General features: G+C 41.5%; 2 protein-coding genes across 2 annotated transcripts in view; one reads left to right on the top strand and one right to left on the bottom strand.

The window, feature by feature from the left end:
- Positions 1–4,525, top strand: part of LOC115017872 (transmembrane protein 87A) — a 27,260-nt gene extending 22,735 nt beyond the window's left edge. The window contains exon 10 of the mRNA XM_029446582.1: positions 4,502–4,525. Coding sequence (XP_029302442.1) covers positions 4,502–4,525 — 24 coding nt within the window. The remainder of the gene's footprint in view (positions 1–4,501) is intronic.
- Positions 2,781–19,397, bottom strand: part of LOC115017607 (retinitis pigmentosa 1-like 1 protein) — a 31,978-nt gene continuing 15,361 nt past the window's right edge. Inside the window, exons 2-4 of the mRNA XM_029446230.1 lie at positions 10,535–12,122; positions 9,074–9,598; positions 2,781–4,650 (exon numbers count right to left, since the gene is read on the bottom strand). Of these exons, the coding sequence (XP_029302090.1) occupies positions 4,628–4,650; positions 9,074–9,598; positions 10,535–11,927 (1,941 nt within the window). The 5' untranslated portion in view covers positions 11,928–12,122 and the 3' untranslated portion in view covers positions 2,781–4,627. The remainder of the gene's footprint in view (positions 4,651–9,073; positions 9,599–10,534; positions 12,123–19,397) is intronic.

The raw sequence follows: 19,397 nt of genomic DNA, 5'->3' as shown, positions 1-19,397 counted from the left end.
CCGTAGTTTCTGCCAATCTGTTGGGTTTCCCCATGCCATCCAGATAAATCTTTTGCCTCGGATTTCCCTGTGCCAACCGGGATCATCAACCAACCAAAGCCTCTCTTTCTTGAGAAAAATTAAAATTAAGTAATAGACTTAAACACTGTATCTGCAATAAACAGTGAAGGGTAAGCTGCTTTGCACACTGAAAAAAGTTGAACTACAGCAAAGTGCGACCAGGCGTGCGGAACCATACTAGAGGGTGACAAGACGTCCAAGGCCGCACAGAAGGTTGGCGACGAAAGAGGAGCCCCTCTGGAGGACAAAGTAGGTGGCAAAACCCTTCTGGAGGACTAAGGCTGAGGCGGGACCACCAACGAAGTCGGGAAAGTTCAGGAGGAAGTCTGTACCGCCACAGCTCAGCAGGATGATTTTGTGACCACTGCAGCTCGGCGGGGGGAACAGGAACAGGGTACTGACGCAGCTCAGCAGTGGGAAGCAGAGTCTGGTGCAGCTTGGCAGGGATAACTGGGAACTGCCTCAGCTCGGCAGGAGGCGCTGGGAACTGCTGCAGCTCGGTAGGGGACACCGAAACAGGGAACTGCAGCCATTTAGCAGGGAAAAGCAGAGTTTGTAGCTCGGCAGCCTGATCAGGGGTCTACCACGGCTCGGCTGCAGGATCTAGGGTTCTCCTTCAGCACAGCAGGGGTAGCAGAGTCTGCAGGAGAAACTGAGGTCTGTCGCAGCTCAGCAGGGTCAGGTGAAGGCCGGACCGCCGACACAGAGACTCGAACTTGATATTGGCCGAGGAGCTGGGCAGCGGAGACTCAGGCAGAGAAGCAGACAGAATGGTGTCTGGAAAGGCTGACAGAGACTTCAAGGACCTTCAAGGGCCAGGAGAGTTCTCAGGAATGGGTTTAGGGCTGGAGCTGGAGGATTGGCAGACTGCAGAGTCAGGAACCAAAGGTTTATGAAGTGGTAGCTAGCATGTTGAATGCTAACAGGCCGGTGACTAGCTGACTGGGAGACCGGCTGTAAATCAGGCTGACAATCGGGGGCGTTTAAGAAATCTCTAAGCCACTCAGCCAAAAACTCCTCAGCCAGGGTTTATCAATTATCACTTTCCTGGGTGCCATCCTAAGAGCAGCCTATTAGACCTCCCTACAAGAGGTCTCTTTTCCATTCTCTATGAAGACATATGAGGAAATATGAAAGCTCATAAAGTTCATCAAACTGATATGCTGGGTCCATTTTAGGTCGGTTCGATTAAAAAGAGGACCCAAACGCAGTACACACAGGCAGGTTGCAAACAAAAAGCGAGCTTTAATAAACAAAGTTGAATTCAACACACTGGTATAAAACAAAACTGAGGGAGCAGGGTAAGGTAACAACAAAATAGGATAAACCAGGCAGGCACAATGGTACAAGGGAAAACCAGGATCAAAGCAGGAATAATCACAGAAGGAACGACCACACCAGGAAACACAAACGACGAACTGATCAGGAACAACGGGACACACAGGTATATATATACACAGACACTAATCACAAGAACAGGACACAGCTGGAGGAGGCAGGCAAAGACACAAGGGCAGCAGGTGATTAGACACAGGTGGATCAAAATAGGGCAAACAAATCACAAAAGGTGGGAAAACACACAGAGACAGGAAGTAAAACCAGACATGACACAAGTTGAGTGTTCTTTACAAAGTAAAACTGCAAACAGAAAAACTAAAAGCCAGGATCATGACAGCCAGTTTAATTACATGTAGTTCACCACTCGCCAACACTGGCATTAAATAGGGCATTTACTGATTTTTGCAAGAGCTGGGCCCCTGTTAGCTACGCAAAATGGATTTTTATGTTGATGTAAGGAATCTCACTAATGCCTAACACTAAAACATATGAAGGAGCAAACAGTCAAGTGATACGTCACAAAAAAATAAATAAAATAAGAATAAGAATAAAAAAGGAGGGGGCCCCATTCAGACAGATCAGGGGGTTAGATTATAACAACATAATGGGGCCACGACTTGCAAATTCATAGCTAATAACAGCAAATTCACACAGGGGCCAGGTAGGCCGGTCGTTAATCCACCTGTGGTTTTATGTCTTTTGTATTTGTTCTTAATACTGAAGAAACGTGAATACTGAATGACAATACATTCTACTTTGAACCTTAAATATAAACCAACAAACACTGTCCGCATGACACAATCTAAACCGTTCATAATACAGGCGCTAAATTAAATGTTATTTTATTGAATTAAGATGATCAAGAACATGAGCAGCATCTCCTTTCAAAAATGCAATTTCAAATAAAATTTTAAAAATACCAAAGAATATATATATATATATACGTATATATATACGTATATATATAAATACCAAATAATATATATATATATATATATATATATATATATATATATATATAATATGTAATACAAAATGTAATCAACAAATAATTGATCATGTATTATTATAGGTTAAAATAAACGTTAATGTTGCAGCTGGTAAAGGTCCTCCAGCTGCAACATTAATGCATTAATAATTATGATCCAATATTATAATATATATGATGTATATACAAGCGTGACTTTTACTTGTAACATTGTGGTAATACTACTTTTACTTAAGTAAAAGATTATTATTACTATTGATTTGTTCGAGCACGATTGCCCTCTTTACTCCCTGACCGCTTGCCTTCATTAATAATTTTCTCTCATGATCAACGTGACTTTTGTTTATGTTGTTGCTACAGTGTAGATAAGCTACCAAGCCCATACATTGGAGTCCACCTTTGTATTATTTCTATTTTTTTTTTTTTTATTGGAAACAACCTCTCGCATGACTTCCTGCTTTATCACTCATGGCCGTGCAGTTCGGATGAGACCGACGGCTTGACTTCTACTCGCGTTAAGTAGCAGTTTACTTCCGTGTTTTAATACAGTTTTTACACCTGATGTAAACAGTACCCGAGTGCACATGGACGGTACTCGAGTTCACCTTTTCAAGTACTTAGTCGAAACGTGCCCAAGTACGGTATACAGTTTTTACACAAGGCAAACAAACTGGACTTTGGGGTCAAGTGTACATGGTTTTCCCTTGAAAATAATAATAATAATTTATTTCCTTCTTTCTTTTCCTAACTGCACATTCTCTGTCCTTTCTAAATGTGAATGAAACAATTTACAATCAGCTACAACAACTTAAATAAAATGGAAAATAAACACTTAACTCACTAAAACATGGTGTGCTTAAAAGGCTAAAGGTCGCAGTGTCCTTTTAGAGTTCTATCTGAATGTGTGAAACATAAATGTGTACCAGCGGTGGTGTGAAGAGACTGTGACTGGCATATGGACTTCACCGCCTGTCTACATGAAACACCAGCAGGCTGCTGCCAGATAATACATACAGATCTACTTTAATACAAAGAAATCTTCTATTATTCCACCCATTACGTAAAAGGATGAGATTATCGATACACAGATTAATGAGCATCCAATGGTGTTCCAGCACAACGCCCCACCCTGCCCTGTCCCTGCACCCGTCCGTCTGCACGCAACACTTCCATCATCCAGATAAAAATAGAAAACCCCACAATGACTTGCAGTTTAGTTGTTAGATTTTAGTCTTTATTGTACTATTCTTTTCTTGACAATTTGCTAGCGGACATGTGAAAACTTGGACCAACAAAACATCATCATTATTATTATCATTTTTTTTTAATTACAACATATCGCCAGAATGCGGTAACAGTGAGAAGATGTGTTTAAAAAAACAAAAAAACAAGAGAATCCAAACCAAAGAGGAAAAAGAAAAAAACATTTTGATTTTAATATTTGATGGTGTTTTTTTCTTTTTTTAATTCATGTACACAATAAAACAGTCTAAAAACATTAAACACACAGAGCTGAAGACATTGCAGTGTTGGTTGGGAAGTAGCAGTCCTCAGGGCAGTTTATATACTGTAGCAACATGGTCCTGCTGTACTGTCAAATATCTAATGGGACGGATAGGGAGAGGGGGGCGAAGTGGGGTTGAGGGGGACTATAAACCAAAATGGCCGTCAATATAAAACTAAGTCTTTTTTTTATTTTTTTTATTTAAATCCACCAATCAGGAGTCGGTAGAGACAGAGAGCAGAGTTAAGTAGCTCGACAAGGAGAAAAATAGTGCGGTGGGGGAAATAGGGGGGTGTAATGTCTCGATTTTCATTTTTTACATTTCTGCATTTTTCTTTTCTCTCGTAGACAATATAAAATCTCACAGACAAGCAAAGAAAAAAAGAAAAACACTGGATGTACATGTTTGTATGTATGTATGCATGTAGGGGGAGGGGATGGATGGAGGGATGGAGGGATGGGGGGATGGGGGACTTGAATTATTGCTTTCTGAGTAATTATTATTATTTTTCGCTTCTCATCTACATGAATTGCATCTTTCTCATTCTCTCAATCTCTCTCTCTTTCTCACAATGGTGTTCTGTTAACACGTGATTACTCTGTTTATTCAGGAGGAAGGAGGAGGAGAGGGATGAAGGGAGAGAGGAGGGGAAGGAGGGGGAGGAGTTAGGGGGGGCGGGGGCTCAGAGCTCCTTGCTCAGCGAATCCCGGGCAGTTCTAATCCTCTTTGTGTGGCCTCACACGTTTCCCGCCTTTTTGTCTGGTAAATGATAACAGAAGAGATTGAAAAAAATGTATTAAAAAATAGGTCTTGGAAAAAGGATAATAATAATAATAATAATAAACAGTCATATAAAAAGGGTCATATGTTGTATGTGTGTTTAGTGGTTTATTAGTACAAATGTTGTTCTCTCTAGTGTTGGGTTAGTTTAAGTTATGTTATGTTAAGGACATACACAAAGCAAACAACAACAACAACACAACAGTTTCATGAGAAAGTATTGTACATTATAATGCAGGATCATCATCATCACATGATAACTACCAGGAACTGTCTGTCTTTCTGCCTGTCTGTCTCTCCCTTTGTCCTGATGTACCTGTTTTTGTGCCTTTTTTTTTTTTTTTTTCTATTTGTCTTTTATGTTTTGACTGTACTTTGTGCTCAGAGCTGACAGACTCTTGACCTCAAGGAGAAGGTTTTTCGCCTAAAATCAAATAACCTGACCATCTACTGGTATGTCTTCTGTCTCTCTGTTTACTTCCCCCCAGAGAGAGAGACGACAGGCAAGGCTAGTTAATCTAGCTCATTGAAGAGGCTCCATAACACTTTGATTTTGCCCTCTAATCCGTTGATGGACTAAACTCTATTGATGTCTGCTAAACCAGCTTTTCTCTTCCACAGCAAACAGAGAGCTAACTATCTAAGCTACAGCTAGTTAGAGCGAGCAGACAGCTGCCTATCAGCGGAAGAATGGTGTATGTAAGTACTACTGAAACGGGGATTTCTGGCGTTTCTGAGTATGAGATCGGACTTTTACAGATGTATTGTAAAATTCCCTCCATTTTGCAAGATATTACAGATGAACAGGGTGGAAATCTTTAGATATCACCATGAAACTTCCCCAGTTAAAAACGTACAAATAATTTTTTTGCATTAGGCTACAAGTTTTCTGAAATGTTATGTTTAAATATGCAAACAAGGCATTATGTAATGCTACATTTTGGTGAATTTAGGAGAAATTAGTTAGTTAAATAAACCCCTTTATGTGTATTTCTTTCCACTCATGTTATGAAAAAGAAATTGGCCAAACTCTCAAAATTGGCCAGCTCATGCTCATGTACAGAATTTTTTTTTGCCTGTATGTCTCGCATAATGGACATGGATGCTGAGCATACTGTGTACTTTACTTCCCTTTGAAAACATAATTACATGCTCAGTTTGATCTATTGTAGTAAAAATGGTCTGTGTTTACTCGGTAAATTAATTTAATCTTGCAAAAATGTTCCTGAGATAATAATCATTTTGGTGGCACTGCAGCTTGGGCTCATTCAGCATTGCCATGGAGAACAACAAGAAAGAAGGAAGAAATGCCCAGTCCAATTAAAACGTGAAGTCTCTTATTGTAAGTGAAATGCATTAGCAACAGTTTACAGTGAACTGACTAACAGTGTTGGCTTGGAAGACTTCGATTGCGTAGAGACAAGAATCATATTTGCAAAAATCGATGTAATATTTTCTTATCAATAAATAATTTCCATCAAAAAATGATGGTGCATGGGCCTATTAGCAATAGATACTGATATATTGTGGAAGAAAGGTAGGGCTGCATATGTAAAGAAAGTAAGTTTGACAAAATGTACACTTAATTGAATCATTTTATGGAAGAAATACACGATTTTAAATCACACAGGCGTAACAGTTCGCATTTCACTTGCGCAACCGTTACCTGAACTAACTTTTTAGGTTTTAAGTCTATTTTCTTTTGTTTTACAGAAGTAGCTATATCGATTGTGTATTGGGCTCGAAGGGCTGCACAGCATCTCATTTAGTAATGGACATTTGATGGTGTAGCAGATGTGATTTTCAGCTTGTATTGAATATTATTTTCTGTAAAAAGCAGTTACTGGTGCGTGGAGAGCTTGACACAGTTTCAGGCCTCAGTAAGCCAATAGGTGTTGAACAGAGTTCAATTTTAGCAAAAGAGTTTGAGCTTCAAAGAGGCTTCCAGTAAATCGCACGGCAACAGCTGGAGCCGCGGCGCTCCCTGAAAACATCTGTTGGGCTGCATGGGATCAAAGCGAGGCGGTTGCCGGACACCGAGCCTCACGCTGCACTTGAATGGAGTGGGAGGCTGGGTTTGATAAATAATGGAGGGAACAGAGCGCCTTCTGGTTCACAGTCACTTTACCTCCTCCTGCTGAGGGTCCAGCAGCTTCGAGCTTCGGCTCCCAGGTGGGAACGTGTAAAACGATATAAATGACAAGTGAAGCTTTGCTGGAAAAGAGCTCAGAAAAAACGCCTCTAGATGAAAAAAAAAGAAGCTAAAATGTCAGGAGATGTAATATATTTGCTCTCCATCATTGTATTTCCTCACATCAGTGCTTAATCCATTCATGTGTGGAGGTCATGACAGACTGCACCAAATAAAAGTTAAGACTCAAACGTGTACATTTCCTCTTGGAGGACTGTTTCATGGGGTCTGTAGTTGGCTTGCACTGTGACAGGCTCTGCCATGGAGCAGTAAATGTGATATTTACATTCTTACACATGTTCATGAACAGTCAGCTTCCAACCATCCAGCTGCCCTGGCAATCCGCACTCACCACCTGAGTTATGGTTAAATGGTTTAGCTGTTTGGCTGTTCATGAACATGACGTTATATTTAAATTAGCAGGACTAAATTAAAGAGATGCTTCTTTCTCTCCATCTCTCTTTCTCTCTTCTATCAAATACTTCCTGGATATGTACAGGTTACCAAACACTTATTTGAAAACTACACTACAATGTCTTTAAAGGGATTTAGGAAGAACTAGTTTGTATCATGCAATCACTCAGAAAAGTTGACATGCCTATGTATATTTGTGTTAAGGCAGTACCTTTGCTTATGTGTCTGCAGCTTAGCTGGAGTCAGGATGTGGTAAGCCTAGCACAAAGACTGGAAGCAGAGGAATTCAGCCAGCCTGACTATCTTAAATTTAAAAGAATACAGCTACCGATATTTCTAAGGCCCTTATCAGACAGCGGTCGTTTAAACAGCCTGGTCCGGCTTTTTGTAATTTCTTTCAATGAGAGTGAAGCGTGATTTTACTCACCTTTTTCTGCTCTGTGCACCTCGTGTATTTGCAACACCTCGAGTTGAAAAATCTTTAACTCAGACCGGAAAAACGCCCAATGTCATTTGCGTCTTTCCCAATGTCTGATTTTGTTACCAAGCAGCCAACAAATATTAGGTAGTGTACAGTTCATGGTTTGTAATAAGATAACTTTAGCACTTATTCGATAGTTGCCTAGCAAAAAAAAGAAAGATGCAGCAGAAAATGCAAAAATAATTTCTGTCTTCAAAAGAAAAGAACAAAAAAGGCACCTTGCATTTTCTGTCTTATCGGGGCCTTAAGCAGTGGCACCTTTTTTATTTATATGTTTGTTGTTTAGGTACAGTGTTACTTGCAGCTAATTGATGTTAAATGCCTTGTTTTATGGGTAATCTGTGTTGAGATGCTGTAATTATTTTTACTTTTTTACACATTTCAAATCTTTCTAATACATTTATATTATGTTATTCTTTCACATACTATAACTAAGACAATAGAAGTGTAAAATATAGGTTACGTCAAATTATTCCAAGGGACATACACAAGGAGGTCCCCGGTATAATCTCTATATTGTAAGGGGTCCTTGGCTGAAAAACTATTGAGAACCTCTAAAGATCACTAAGAGTGGACAGAGCCAAAATAGCTGATTCCCTGCTTCCCGTTCTTATGCTAAGCTAGGCTAACCGCGTCCTGAGTCCAGATTTTTACTTAACACATCGACCATTAATATTGATCTTACCATCTAACTCTTGCAAAACAACGAATAAACAAATTTCCCCAAAAGTTGAACTATTCCTCTAACATGTGTTTGCATGTGTGTATGTGTACTGTCGTATGCTAATATGTGTAACATTTGGCACATTTAAGTGTATTTCATGCAAGTATTAACTTACATTAACAGTGCATTTCCACATACATGTGTGCATAAATGTGTTTGTGTTATCATGTGTGTTCTTAGTATCGAATGTCAGCATCATAACACCCATTCAAACCGTTGTCAACGCACAGCTCCCTCTCTAATTGGTCAGTTGCTGCTGACATCACGTTCTGAACGATGGTCACCGCTGCCTCTCGAAGATCCCTTTTCATCATCTCCTCCTCTTCCTCCTCCTCCTCCCCTTTCCTCTCTCCCTGGTCACATGACTTTGCACCATCGTGACAACCTCCATTTTGTGGAGACTCTGCCTCCCCTCCCTTCCTGCTAACGGCTAGTGCTAGCTCAGGTTCTTGACAGTTGCTGTTTTTTGTTTGTTTACTGCTATCGTTTGTTAGTACTGGTACTTGTTGTTGTCTGTTGTTAGTGTCTCCTTCTTTGCTGCTGCTGCTGTGTTGTGGCTCGTCAGAGTCCCGGTCGGCGTGCTCTAACTCACCGCTGTTCACGACTGCCGTGGCGTTGATGATCTTGGCGTTGGCCTCCTCTTTCGCTCCTCCTGCCTCCTTGCTCTTCTTCATGGGGCTTCCCCCTGTTGTTTTCTCCTCTTCCTGGTGATTGTGTGTGGCGTTCTCCTCCCCTGTGCCGTTGGAGCAGCCATTCTCACCGTTGGTCACCAGAGCTTCGGCTGGGGTCTTCTCCACCACCTTCACCGCCTCCTCTCTGGTCTCGGCCGCCGGCGTCTTCTCGGCTGCTGGTGTCTTCTCGGCCTCCACTGCATCTTTGTCATTGATCTCCTCGGTGGCAACTTCACCGTCAGCAGCTCCTTTCTCCACATCTTCTTCTGCTTCTCCTCCCTCCGTGGCCTCCTCTTCCTCCTCCTTGGCGCCCTCACCCATGTCCACACTAGTAGACTTGCCCTTTCGCAAGATGAAGTTCTTCAAGGAAACTGCACGGCCAAAATGTGTGCGCTTGGCCTTGGCTGACTTGCCTTCTTTGCCCTCCTCTGCTGCTCCATCCTCACCTGCAGGGAAGAAGAGAGTTTTGAGATTAAAGCTTGTTTGTGAGATTTTCAAAAAATTATAATAGGTGATTTCATGATTTTCACAAGCATAATGATAACTATAACTACAATTACTTTTTGGCTACTATGGGAGCCCTTTTTTAAATTGGTATGGATAAAGATGGTGAGCACCTGATGGATGTAAGTCCACTATTTACTCCATGTAGCAGCTCTTAAGAAAAATGTCTGGCTTGAAATAATACCAATTGCAATGCAACAACTACTTTAAAGCAACTCTGGTTCATAATCAGCAACTCATTTGTGTTTCTTGTACATCTTTTGCTTTACATTGTTTTGAGGGAAGATGAGCTTATCACAAAGAGGAATTAAAAATGTATTGAGTTGACACCAATCTCCTCCAAAAGGTGTATTCTCAATTGAAAATCAGTAAAAAAAAACAGTGAGTGACTTATATTTCACATCAGATGTTGAATATTCTATTTGGGAGAATGTTCAAATACATTGCCTTCCCCAGGGTTAGCAAACCACTAACTTCTGTCTCTGCTCCCTGGAAAGGAACAGGTATGTAAACATACTGTCAGCTTCTGAGTCTACATTTTCTAATGGTGGCCATGGCAAACCCTGTTGAACTGATTACTATCTTGACTACATACAATATGTAAGGTTTTGTTCTACAGTTTCTTATGAAATGATTATTAGCATGAAACAAAAACTCAATAGGGATTGATACTTGGATTGATGGTTGCCAAAGTATCTGTACAGCAGTGGTTCCCAAGTGGTTTCCATGCTGGAAATGTTCCTATACATTTCAGGTATAGACTGCTTGTGTGATAGGGACTATGGAGACTTTGGTGAAACTGCTAACAACTCACAGACATCTTAAATGTGACAAGTGGCCCCAACCAGATGCTGCTCTTTTGTAAGGCGTCATCTCACCTGAGGCGGCAGCTGCAGTTGCATCCTCCTCCCCGCTGGGAGTGCACTCTGTGTTGGCGCGCTTGGACTTGGGGATGACACGCTTCTTGAAGGAGGTCCAGATCTCGTTGGCGTGTTGCGTCACAGTCCCACCTCCTACTGTTGCTGCCTTCTCCTCCTCACCTCCCTCAACCTTCTCCTCCCCTTCCTCTGTCTTGGCCTGCTCTGCTTCTCCGTCAGCCTTAGCCTCCTCTCCTCCCTCAGCTCCTCCCACCGCTGCCTCCTCTTCTGGCTTTGTGTTGTCAGCAGTGTCTTTGTCGGAGCCCTTGGCCTTTCCGCTGATGCCGACCATGGACGGGTCCCTCTTCAGGCCCTGGAATGTCCAGGAGCGTTTCAGCTTCCACCTCTTCTGCCCCGACTCCTTGGAGTCCAGCGTAGAGGAGTCTCCACCTCCTTCTCCTCCTTCTGCTCCATCCTCCTTTACATCCTCTCCTCCACCGCTCTTCTTGTGAGCCTTCTGAGCCATGAGCTTCTTGAAGGAGTGCCAGCGCTTCATGTGCTTGGTGGCTGCCGAGGAGGACGGTGCTTTCTGTTCTCCCTCTGTGCCTCCCTCTGCGCCTCCCTCTGTGCCTCCCTCTGCACCTCCCTCTGCTGCTCCTCCCTCCTCTATGGTGGAATCTGCAGTGGCATTAAGTGCTTCAGGATCTTCCAGACGGTCCAGGGACTTGGATCGAACCTTTACTTGTTTCAGGGGTTCTGCGGCGGCGCCGTCCTTCTTCTCGGTGCTACGATGGGAGAAGATCCTCGCAACTGGCTTCCTGATTAGATCTCGAACTGTGGATTTAGTCTCCGCCGGTTTGCCCTTCTCTGCTTTCTTCTCCTCCTCCTTCTCTCCGTTTTCCGGAGCTTTCTCTGTTGCTGCATCTCCTTCTGCACCTCCCTCTGCTCCTCCCTCAGCTGCTGCAGCTTCCTCGGCTCCTTTCTCTCCATCTTTCTCCCCTCCTTCAGCTGCGTTCTCCTCTCCTCCTCCAGGGGCTGTGCTTTGCTCTTTCTTCTTCCTTCCTCCCATCACCTTTCCCAGGCCGCTCTTGTTTAGGAAGGAGTCCAGGAATGAGGTCTTAGGCTCAGCAGAGGAGGCACTTTCCGAGCTCTGAGGAGGTGCCACCTCCCCGCTCACTGCTGCTTCTCCCTCCTCGGCTCCTGTCACCACCGCTGTGTCATTATTCACAGTTTCTTTGTTATCGACAACCTCACTGTTGACAGCAGTGCCATCTTTATCGACAACTTCGCTGTTGACAGTCTCTGAGTTTGCGTTGGCGTTTTTAGCCGGTTGTTCCGCCTCCGTCGGCTTGCTCTCAGGGGTTTTCCCATCTTCTTGGACCACCGGCGCCGCGCTGGCCTCTGTTGCCGCCATTTGGGAAAGGGAAAACAAACAACAACAAAAAAGTGTGTTCCTTCCTTCCTTCCCTGGCCTTCTGCCCTCCTCTTCCTCTCTCTTTTTGGTGTTTCGTTCCTCCCGCTGTGTTGTTGCTCTCAGGTCACGAAGAGCAGGGTGGAGAACAATGGTGAGGAGGAAATATACTCAGCATCCTACTAGTCCTCCAAACTCCTGCAGAGAAAAGAGAAACAGGGAGGAGAGGAGGTAGTGGGGGTGAGAAAGAGGGATGAGAAGAGGGACAGAGAGAGGAAAATGAGCAGATGGTTAATAGTCTGAATCAACACCATAGACACTCAATTAGTCTGGTCTAGACTGTGTATTGAATGCGAAATGAAGTGTAACAAAATAGAAGAATCTCCACGGGAAATGCAATGCAATTATGATGTCTACTAATCAGTCACACTTCCAAAATTCACACCCTGTGTGATCTGATGTGGGACACACACATTCTTTTGAAAATTAATGGCTGAAGAGGTTTTTGGAGATGCAAAACTTGCACCAGACAGCAGAAATCTAAAGACCTTGGTTTCTAAACCAGGAGTTTGCTGCTTAACTTTCATCAGCTTGTGTTCCAAAACCACATATGAACAGCCCTGACCTGGTAATTGTCCAAATATTTTAAATAATTTACTGTCTCATCCAGTTCAGACGTGTTTTTTAAGCAACATTTTGATGCAGGTCAGTCATTTCCTTAAACAGCTGCTCACTCTAGTTTTTATCAAACATTACTCAAACAGTAGGAAATAATGCATGCGTTGGGGACTAGTTTGCAGCGGTTGATTCATCCACATTTGGTGCTCTAGTCTAGTGAGTATTTGTGGCATGGTGTGACGGTGCATGTGGGATTCAGTCAAAGTAAAGTTCAGTGTGTAATGAAGGAACATGGCAGCCAGTGTAACAGCGTGGTTCATTGATGTATTTTTAATGGTTTTGGACAACAATGTAGCTCTATAGCACAGAGGAAGAAGATATATCAGAATACTTGATGATAGGATCAATTCATTGGTGTTTTTTTAGTTAAATTTGTTGACAATATTAAATGTAGAATATCACCAAACTTCCCCTTTAAACACTGCTGCCTGGTTGTAACACTTTTAGAGAATTTAATGAATGAATCACATCAACGAATCTGTGAGTCACACGCTGATGTGGAGTAACCGCCTGTTCAGCTGTGAGACACTGTGAAGAGACCAGACGTTTAGTGAACATAGTCACACACTCTCAGAGGAGAAGGTGAGTCAGACTAAAGAGAGGCAGAGAGATGCAGACAGAGAGGCACTCAGGTGGAGAAACAGTCACACAGGGGAGATTGAGGGTGGAAAACTTAGCCAGACAGACAGACAGATAGAGAGAAGTGCAAATACATACATCACATGCTCCAGATATTTTCACTATGATATTGCAACAACTGACTGGATGGCTTACTGGTTGACTGGCTGCCATTTTGGCGTTGCTCGACAAAACAGTTAAACCTAGGTCAAATTTTGCCGCAGGACATCATCTGGTGCTGCATTGGCCCAAAAATACACGCCATCACACATTCCTGACAATTTGAGTGGTGTATTTATACTGTTTGATTTGCAATTGTCGGTATGAAAGATAGAATGATCCTCAACATGATAACTTTCCAGAGCTGCGCAATCCTATGTCATAGTAATATAAACTAATGAGATGTGTCTGATGAACCTTCAAAGTCATGAATCTTTCACTCAAACCAGCCTTCCTGGATCATATTTCATTATCTCACTTGTACCTGAAACAACACATTCTCAACAACATGTGCGTTTTTTATTATTTTTACTGACGACATTATGTCACGTGACGTTATGTCACTGGTTCACATATTCTTACGTCAGTAGCTTAATTTATGTAACAAACATACTTATTTTAACACAAACCATGATCTTTTTTCTGACCCGACCCGAGTAGTTTTGATGCCTGAACCTAATTGCGATTGTTTCACAACGTTAACTACGCATGAACAAAATATGACAAGTAGGGATGAGATGACGATGTCTAAACGCCCAGGAAAAACTGAATAATCATCTTCTGTGCTCTCTTGCAGATTGTTTGTCATGCTCTTCACAGGGTCAACTGGCACCAGTCTCGCCACTATAAGCAGATAGTACGTTTTTGCCAACTTGAGTAGAGGCATGGTTTATTAGCTTTATGGCAAGCAGACTGTTTGAAGCATGTGATTACTCTCTCTTGCTGTTTTGATCCAAGTCCGCTTCCAAGTTGCTCAAGGATACAGCTTTGCCAAATCTCAAAAATTGATAACATAGATGCAGCAGTCCTGCAAGTATACATTATTTGATGAGCTCTGCGACTATTCTGTTCCATGAGTGGCCTCCTCCTCCTGCCTTAATGTCTCTTGTTTACTATTCTGAGTTGCTAGCCTGTTAGCTCTAACACAAGTCATTAACTCTGCTTCCTCGTAGCCTAAAGATAGAAATAAACACTTCCACCTCACTATCAGGCTATATTAGAATCAAAGTGTAATTCAGCAGCTGCATAATATGCCTTGTTAGCCAACACCAAGAACACTATATACTTTCAGCTATCTGCAGATGTCAGTTAGTTTTTAGCTTGAACTGAATGATTTATCTCTCAGAGTTCATTGGACCTCAGCAGTGAGTAACCTATCCTTCATCCATTACAAACGAGGGCACCAATAGAGCGGCTCAACGCTGGGCATTTCGGCTCTTCAGTTTGTGTTTGCAGTTTGTAGACGATGAACAGCTTTCATTCATTTAGCAACATGTTTGCTCAGGCTGTTTGGAAAGTCACATTGGCAGCTGAATTTGGACAGAGATTATGAAGCTCTTGATCTTATATTCTGCTTATCAATAATTTAACATTTGATGGCTGGATTTGTCGAAATGTTTCACATGCAGCAGTAGAAACTGCTCTGCTCTGTTTTATTCCAGTAGTCTCTCTACACGTTTCAAACATTTTGTTTTTCTTACTTATTTTTGTCTGAAATTACCTTACATTTTTGTTTTGTTTAATTGTTACTCTTGTTTCTCAAGTTTTGGCTCTATTTTCTGCAAAAGAAAATCCCAAAAGTATTTTTAGACTCTTTTCTTAAAGTCATTATGTGGATAATGTTGATAAACTACGTTATTGAAGGCTAAAATATGTTTGATTTCAAAGAATCAACAGTGAGCTTGTTGGAATTGTGTGATTCAAGGTTGCTCTTTGGCACTAAAACTAGTCTATCTTTAAATATAAATAATATAAATTAGACCAGTAGTGACAAGACTTTCAGCCTCTAACTTGTAATCTGTGTTACATGAGCTACCAGGTTGCATGTGAAAGTAAATATCTTGAAAATACTTTAGAGCACAAACCAAACTGATGGCATTGTTCATCCAGAGCGAAACTGAGCTAGAGGTTGAATCCTAAAATCCAACTTCTGGACTGGAAGACTGAGGCCTTCAGACAGACTTCCGAATGTGTCTGAAGTGCTTTCTGTCATCACTTCAAATCTTGATGGGAAACATGTGCAGCAAGCACGGGCTTCAAACTTCACTTGTTTTCATGAATATGAAAGTTCTTAATCCAATCCAAGCTACTAGCTTGGATGGGCTAGTAGCTAGTCAATCACAGTCTTGCTGGGGAGGCACCTGTCAAGGCACAGGTTTACTCCCATCGAACAACATCTGAAACCCCCTCCACTTGCAACACTCAAAGGTCGGAATTGGGTAGGAGGGGCCGACAATTTCTGCGACTTTCCGAAACGAACAATCTGTAATTCTGGAGGCAAGATAGTAGGCTGGGTTTGCACCTCTCTCTCATTTTTTATTATTTACCTGTGAACACCATGAATGCCTTGCAAGTGAAATTGTCCGAAAGTGTGTGCCATAAATGAACAATTATTGTGTCTCGTCCCTCTCTTTGATGGCCGGCTTTTTCTTACACCTTCGAGTGTGGCTGTATGAACACTTTAGCCTATCAGTGTGGTCAGATGACACGTTGGATGAACTAGTTATTATCGAACACACCCCGCCTTTAATTCCCCGATTTTACAAGTGGGGAAAGGAAGACTTTTGGATTTAGCCAAAGCTAGGCTGATGGGAAGGATGGCCTGAATTCGGAGAAAACGTAGGTCAGACAATACACTGATCATCTCAACCATGGATTCACTGGAAAAGAGTCATTAAACAGGATTTAAGGATTAATTAAACAGCAATACAGTGAGGAATAAAAATCCCCAACATTGCAGCTTTAAACTGACATTATAGTTTTAATAAATGTGAGTTTCTTGGATTCTACCCAGCTGTTTGAGCCACGTTCAGCCACACGAGACAAAGCCCCCACTGTTGCATTCATTGTTTCGGTTTCTCTTTATTTTGGGTTGATTCATTTTTCTTTTCTTGGTGGTTGATTGTACTGCAGCAGCAGAGGAGCTTTGGCGTGTTGGAGGGTGGATGGAGGGAGGGATGGGAGGAAGAAAAGGAGGGGTTGCAGGATGGGAGGAAGAGGAGGAATGGAGCCGACATGGGCTGATTACAAATTGTCTCTCTGTTTCAGTTTGTCTATCTCTGCCTTTGATTCTTCACCTCCGTCTGTCTGTGTCACTGTCGGTTTTTCTTTCTCTTTCTGTCGTCTTTGTTTACCTATGTCTTTTATTTTATCTCCCTTTACTGTCTCTCCTTCCATCTGTCTCTCTGACTCCTTTACTTTCTGTTAATTCTTCACCTAACGCTTCCCTCACTTCCCTACCGCTTGTCTTTCTCTTTCTTCCTTTTCATTATCTTTATCGGTCTCTCTCTCTCTCCATATTCTGTTTTGCATTTGTTCTCATATTCACCATACACCTCTATCTATGTTTCTGTATCTCTCTTGAACAGTTTCCTCATGTTATGCCTTATCTCTCTTTTTGACCATCAGTATCTCAGTTTAACACATTTCTGTATGTCTCCAAAAATTCATCTTCCTTAAATGATAACAATAGACCGCAAATACCATGCAAATATTCTCTAACCTCATCATAAAGTCAAATTTAAAAAAGAGAATCAAGGACAAACTGTCATTGATGTTAAACAAGATGAAACCAGGTTCAGTGAAAACCCTCGATACCTACAGGCAAGGAAAGTAAAAGCTGCTGCAGTTTTAACACTTACGGCAGGCTATGAGCTGTGTGTGAGAAATGATATTCCACTAGTTAAACCTGTGAAACATCAGGTTTGTTAACTGGAGAAAACGTTCTGCATCAGTAAAGTACATCTGTCTTCTGGGATACCCGGATTTTATATATCCAAAGATCTGTTGGAAGTTATGTTAATGTTCTGTTAAAATACAAATCTGATGTTAAATATTAGTTTAGTTTAGTTTAGTTTAGTGTGGAAAAGCAGCTCCGAGTGAAATTAAGCTTGTTTCATTGATGTTTGAACAGACAATAAAGTCATCTCCAAAATCTTCCAGAACACATCTGGGGGTTGGCCACTGTTCATACATCGCAACGGGTCACTTTGTAAATAGTGTGTTCATTACATGTACAATACAGAGTGTCTGTCTTTGTATTTGTATGTGTGACAGCACCATTACAGCCACGTGCTGATTGTATTTCACTTTCTGGACTGAGACCCAATATTCAACTCTGTTGCCTAGAAACTAAATGTATCTTCTAATTTGCAACCGCAAATACATTTTGAGAAAAATGTAATCAACATAATGAGAAAACATTTTTAATTAATGTATCTGCAAAGCCACAAAATGTCCACTGACAATGGACTTCATTTGTTTTCCAACAATATCTGCATGAGTGATTTATTAATCATTTTGGTAGCCATGTTTAGGCAGCTCAAAGTATGGTTATACGGTTAATAAGGGAAGTGAGTGACGGTTTCCGGTGTTAAATCCCTGACCATGTCCCCTCCCCCTCCTGTGCACTACCAGAATGCAATGCTTCTTCCAAAACACAGGCACAACCATCAGGCTAGGGGAGTAACAGTGTTAGTATACTGTATTCCATTACAGCTACTGAAAAACAATCAGTTTATCGATACATTAAGTAAAAATGGGGATTATTCGCATAGATTACAATTACATTTTTTAAAGAACATTATACTACCATTCACATATGCACACACAATGGCCCCTCAAGTCAGTTAAAAAAAATGTAAGTTATGCCTTTCAGCTATGAAAATGTACGTGTTACATTTAAATGTGCATTATTATGTTGCAGCCAGAGAAACAGGCGGAAGCTGGGGCGTAGTTTCACATATAGCGATTATATTTATGTACTTACAACAACTAACAAAACTAACCAGTATATATTCCCACTCTGAAGTCGACCTATATGTGTTCTTCTTCTTGCTACGACATGTAACAACGATAGAGGAAGAATAGTTCTTCTTCTCCAACTTCTACTCTTTATCTTTGTATTGAGGTAACACAAAAGTAACAGAAAGTAATAAAGTTACATGACTTTTATATTGTGATACTTGGATTAGGTTACTGTCTACATTTGTAACAGGTAATTATATTGTATCAGAAGGCATTTTAAAAGTAACCATGGCAATCATAGTAATATATAAACATAATTTCTAGGAATACAGGGTTGCAATATTGAATTTTAGCTTACAGGTTTGCACAAAAATGCACAACCTCAAAACCGCACCCAGAAGTAAGAAATTGTCAGTATTGTCAACAAATAAATTCAGCAGGTGGTGCAAGACTTCAAAGTAAAGCAGTTACTACCTTTGCCTGTAGGTGGCGACACTGACGACTCCACTACTTGATGCTACTACAGCTGTGACATTGCTTTCCTGAGACTGAACAGCCTAAACTTCTGAATCATTTCCTCTACAATCTTAATATTCCACAACATTAAACGGGTAATAATATTGTCAGTCTTCACAGATTTGCCTTGTTTATATTAGAAAGTCTCAAAGTTCTGGAGGCAAACAGCTCCTGCTGCAGATAACTTCACGTGAGGTCTTTCAGAGCTTCTTGGGTGCATTTCCAGCTGCATGTGTTTTCATTCTCTGATGACAATCTAATCCCTCAGTTAATGCAGCTATAATGGGGGTCAATGGGGAGTCCCTCTTCACACTGTGATAATAGCCCTCCTCTTCACACCTTCCTGCTATCAACATGTCCTCAACCCACTGCATTCACACACAAACACACAGCTTTGGTTCTTTAGTTAAACCCTTTGTGGTGCAGATGTGCGATCCTTCAGTGCCTGAATACGAACGGCTTTGTTCCTGCCCAGAACGTCGAGTGAAGGTGAGACGTGGGCTGTTTGAGGAAGCTAAAAAGCAGAATCTGTGTGTTTTAAGATAATAAACAAGATACAACTTGGATAGTTCATCCCAACAGAAATTGTTCTGCAGCAGTTGCAGTACAAAGTAGGAAGGAGAGCAAATATAAAATATCAATCAACAGATATCCAATTTTTACTCCATTAATGTGATCAGACACCACAAACAGCTA

Source organism: Cottoperca gobio, chromosome 13, assembly GCF_900634415.1.
Source record: "Cottoperca gobio chromosome 13, fCotGob3.1, whole genome shotgun sequence".
NCBI classification, from domain to species: domain Eukaryota; kingdom Metazoa; phylum Chordata; class Actinopteri; order Perciformes; family Bovichtidae; genus Cottoperca; species Cottoperca gobio.
Note: the sequence above shows the minus strand (reverse complement) of the source record. Positions and strands in the feature narration are given on the sequence as shown.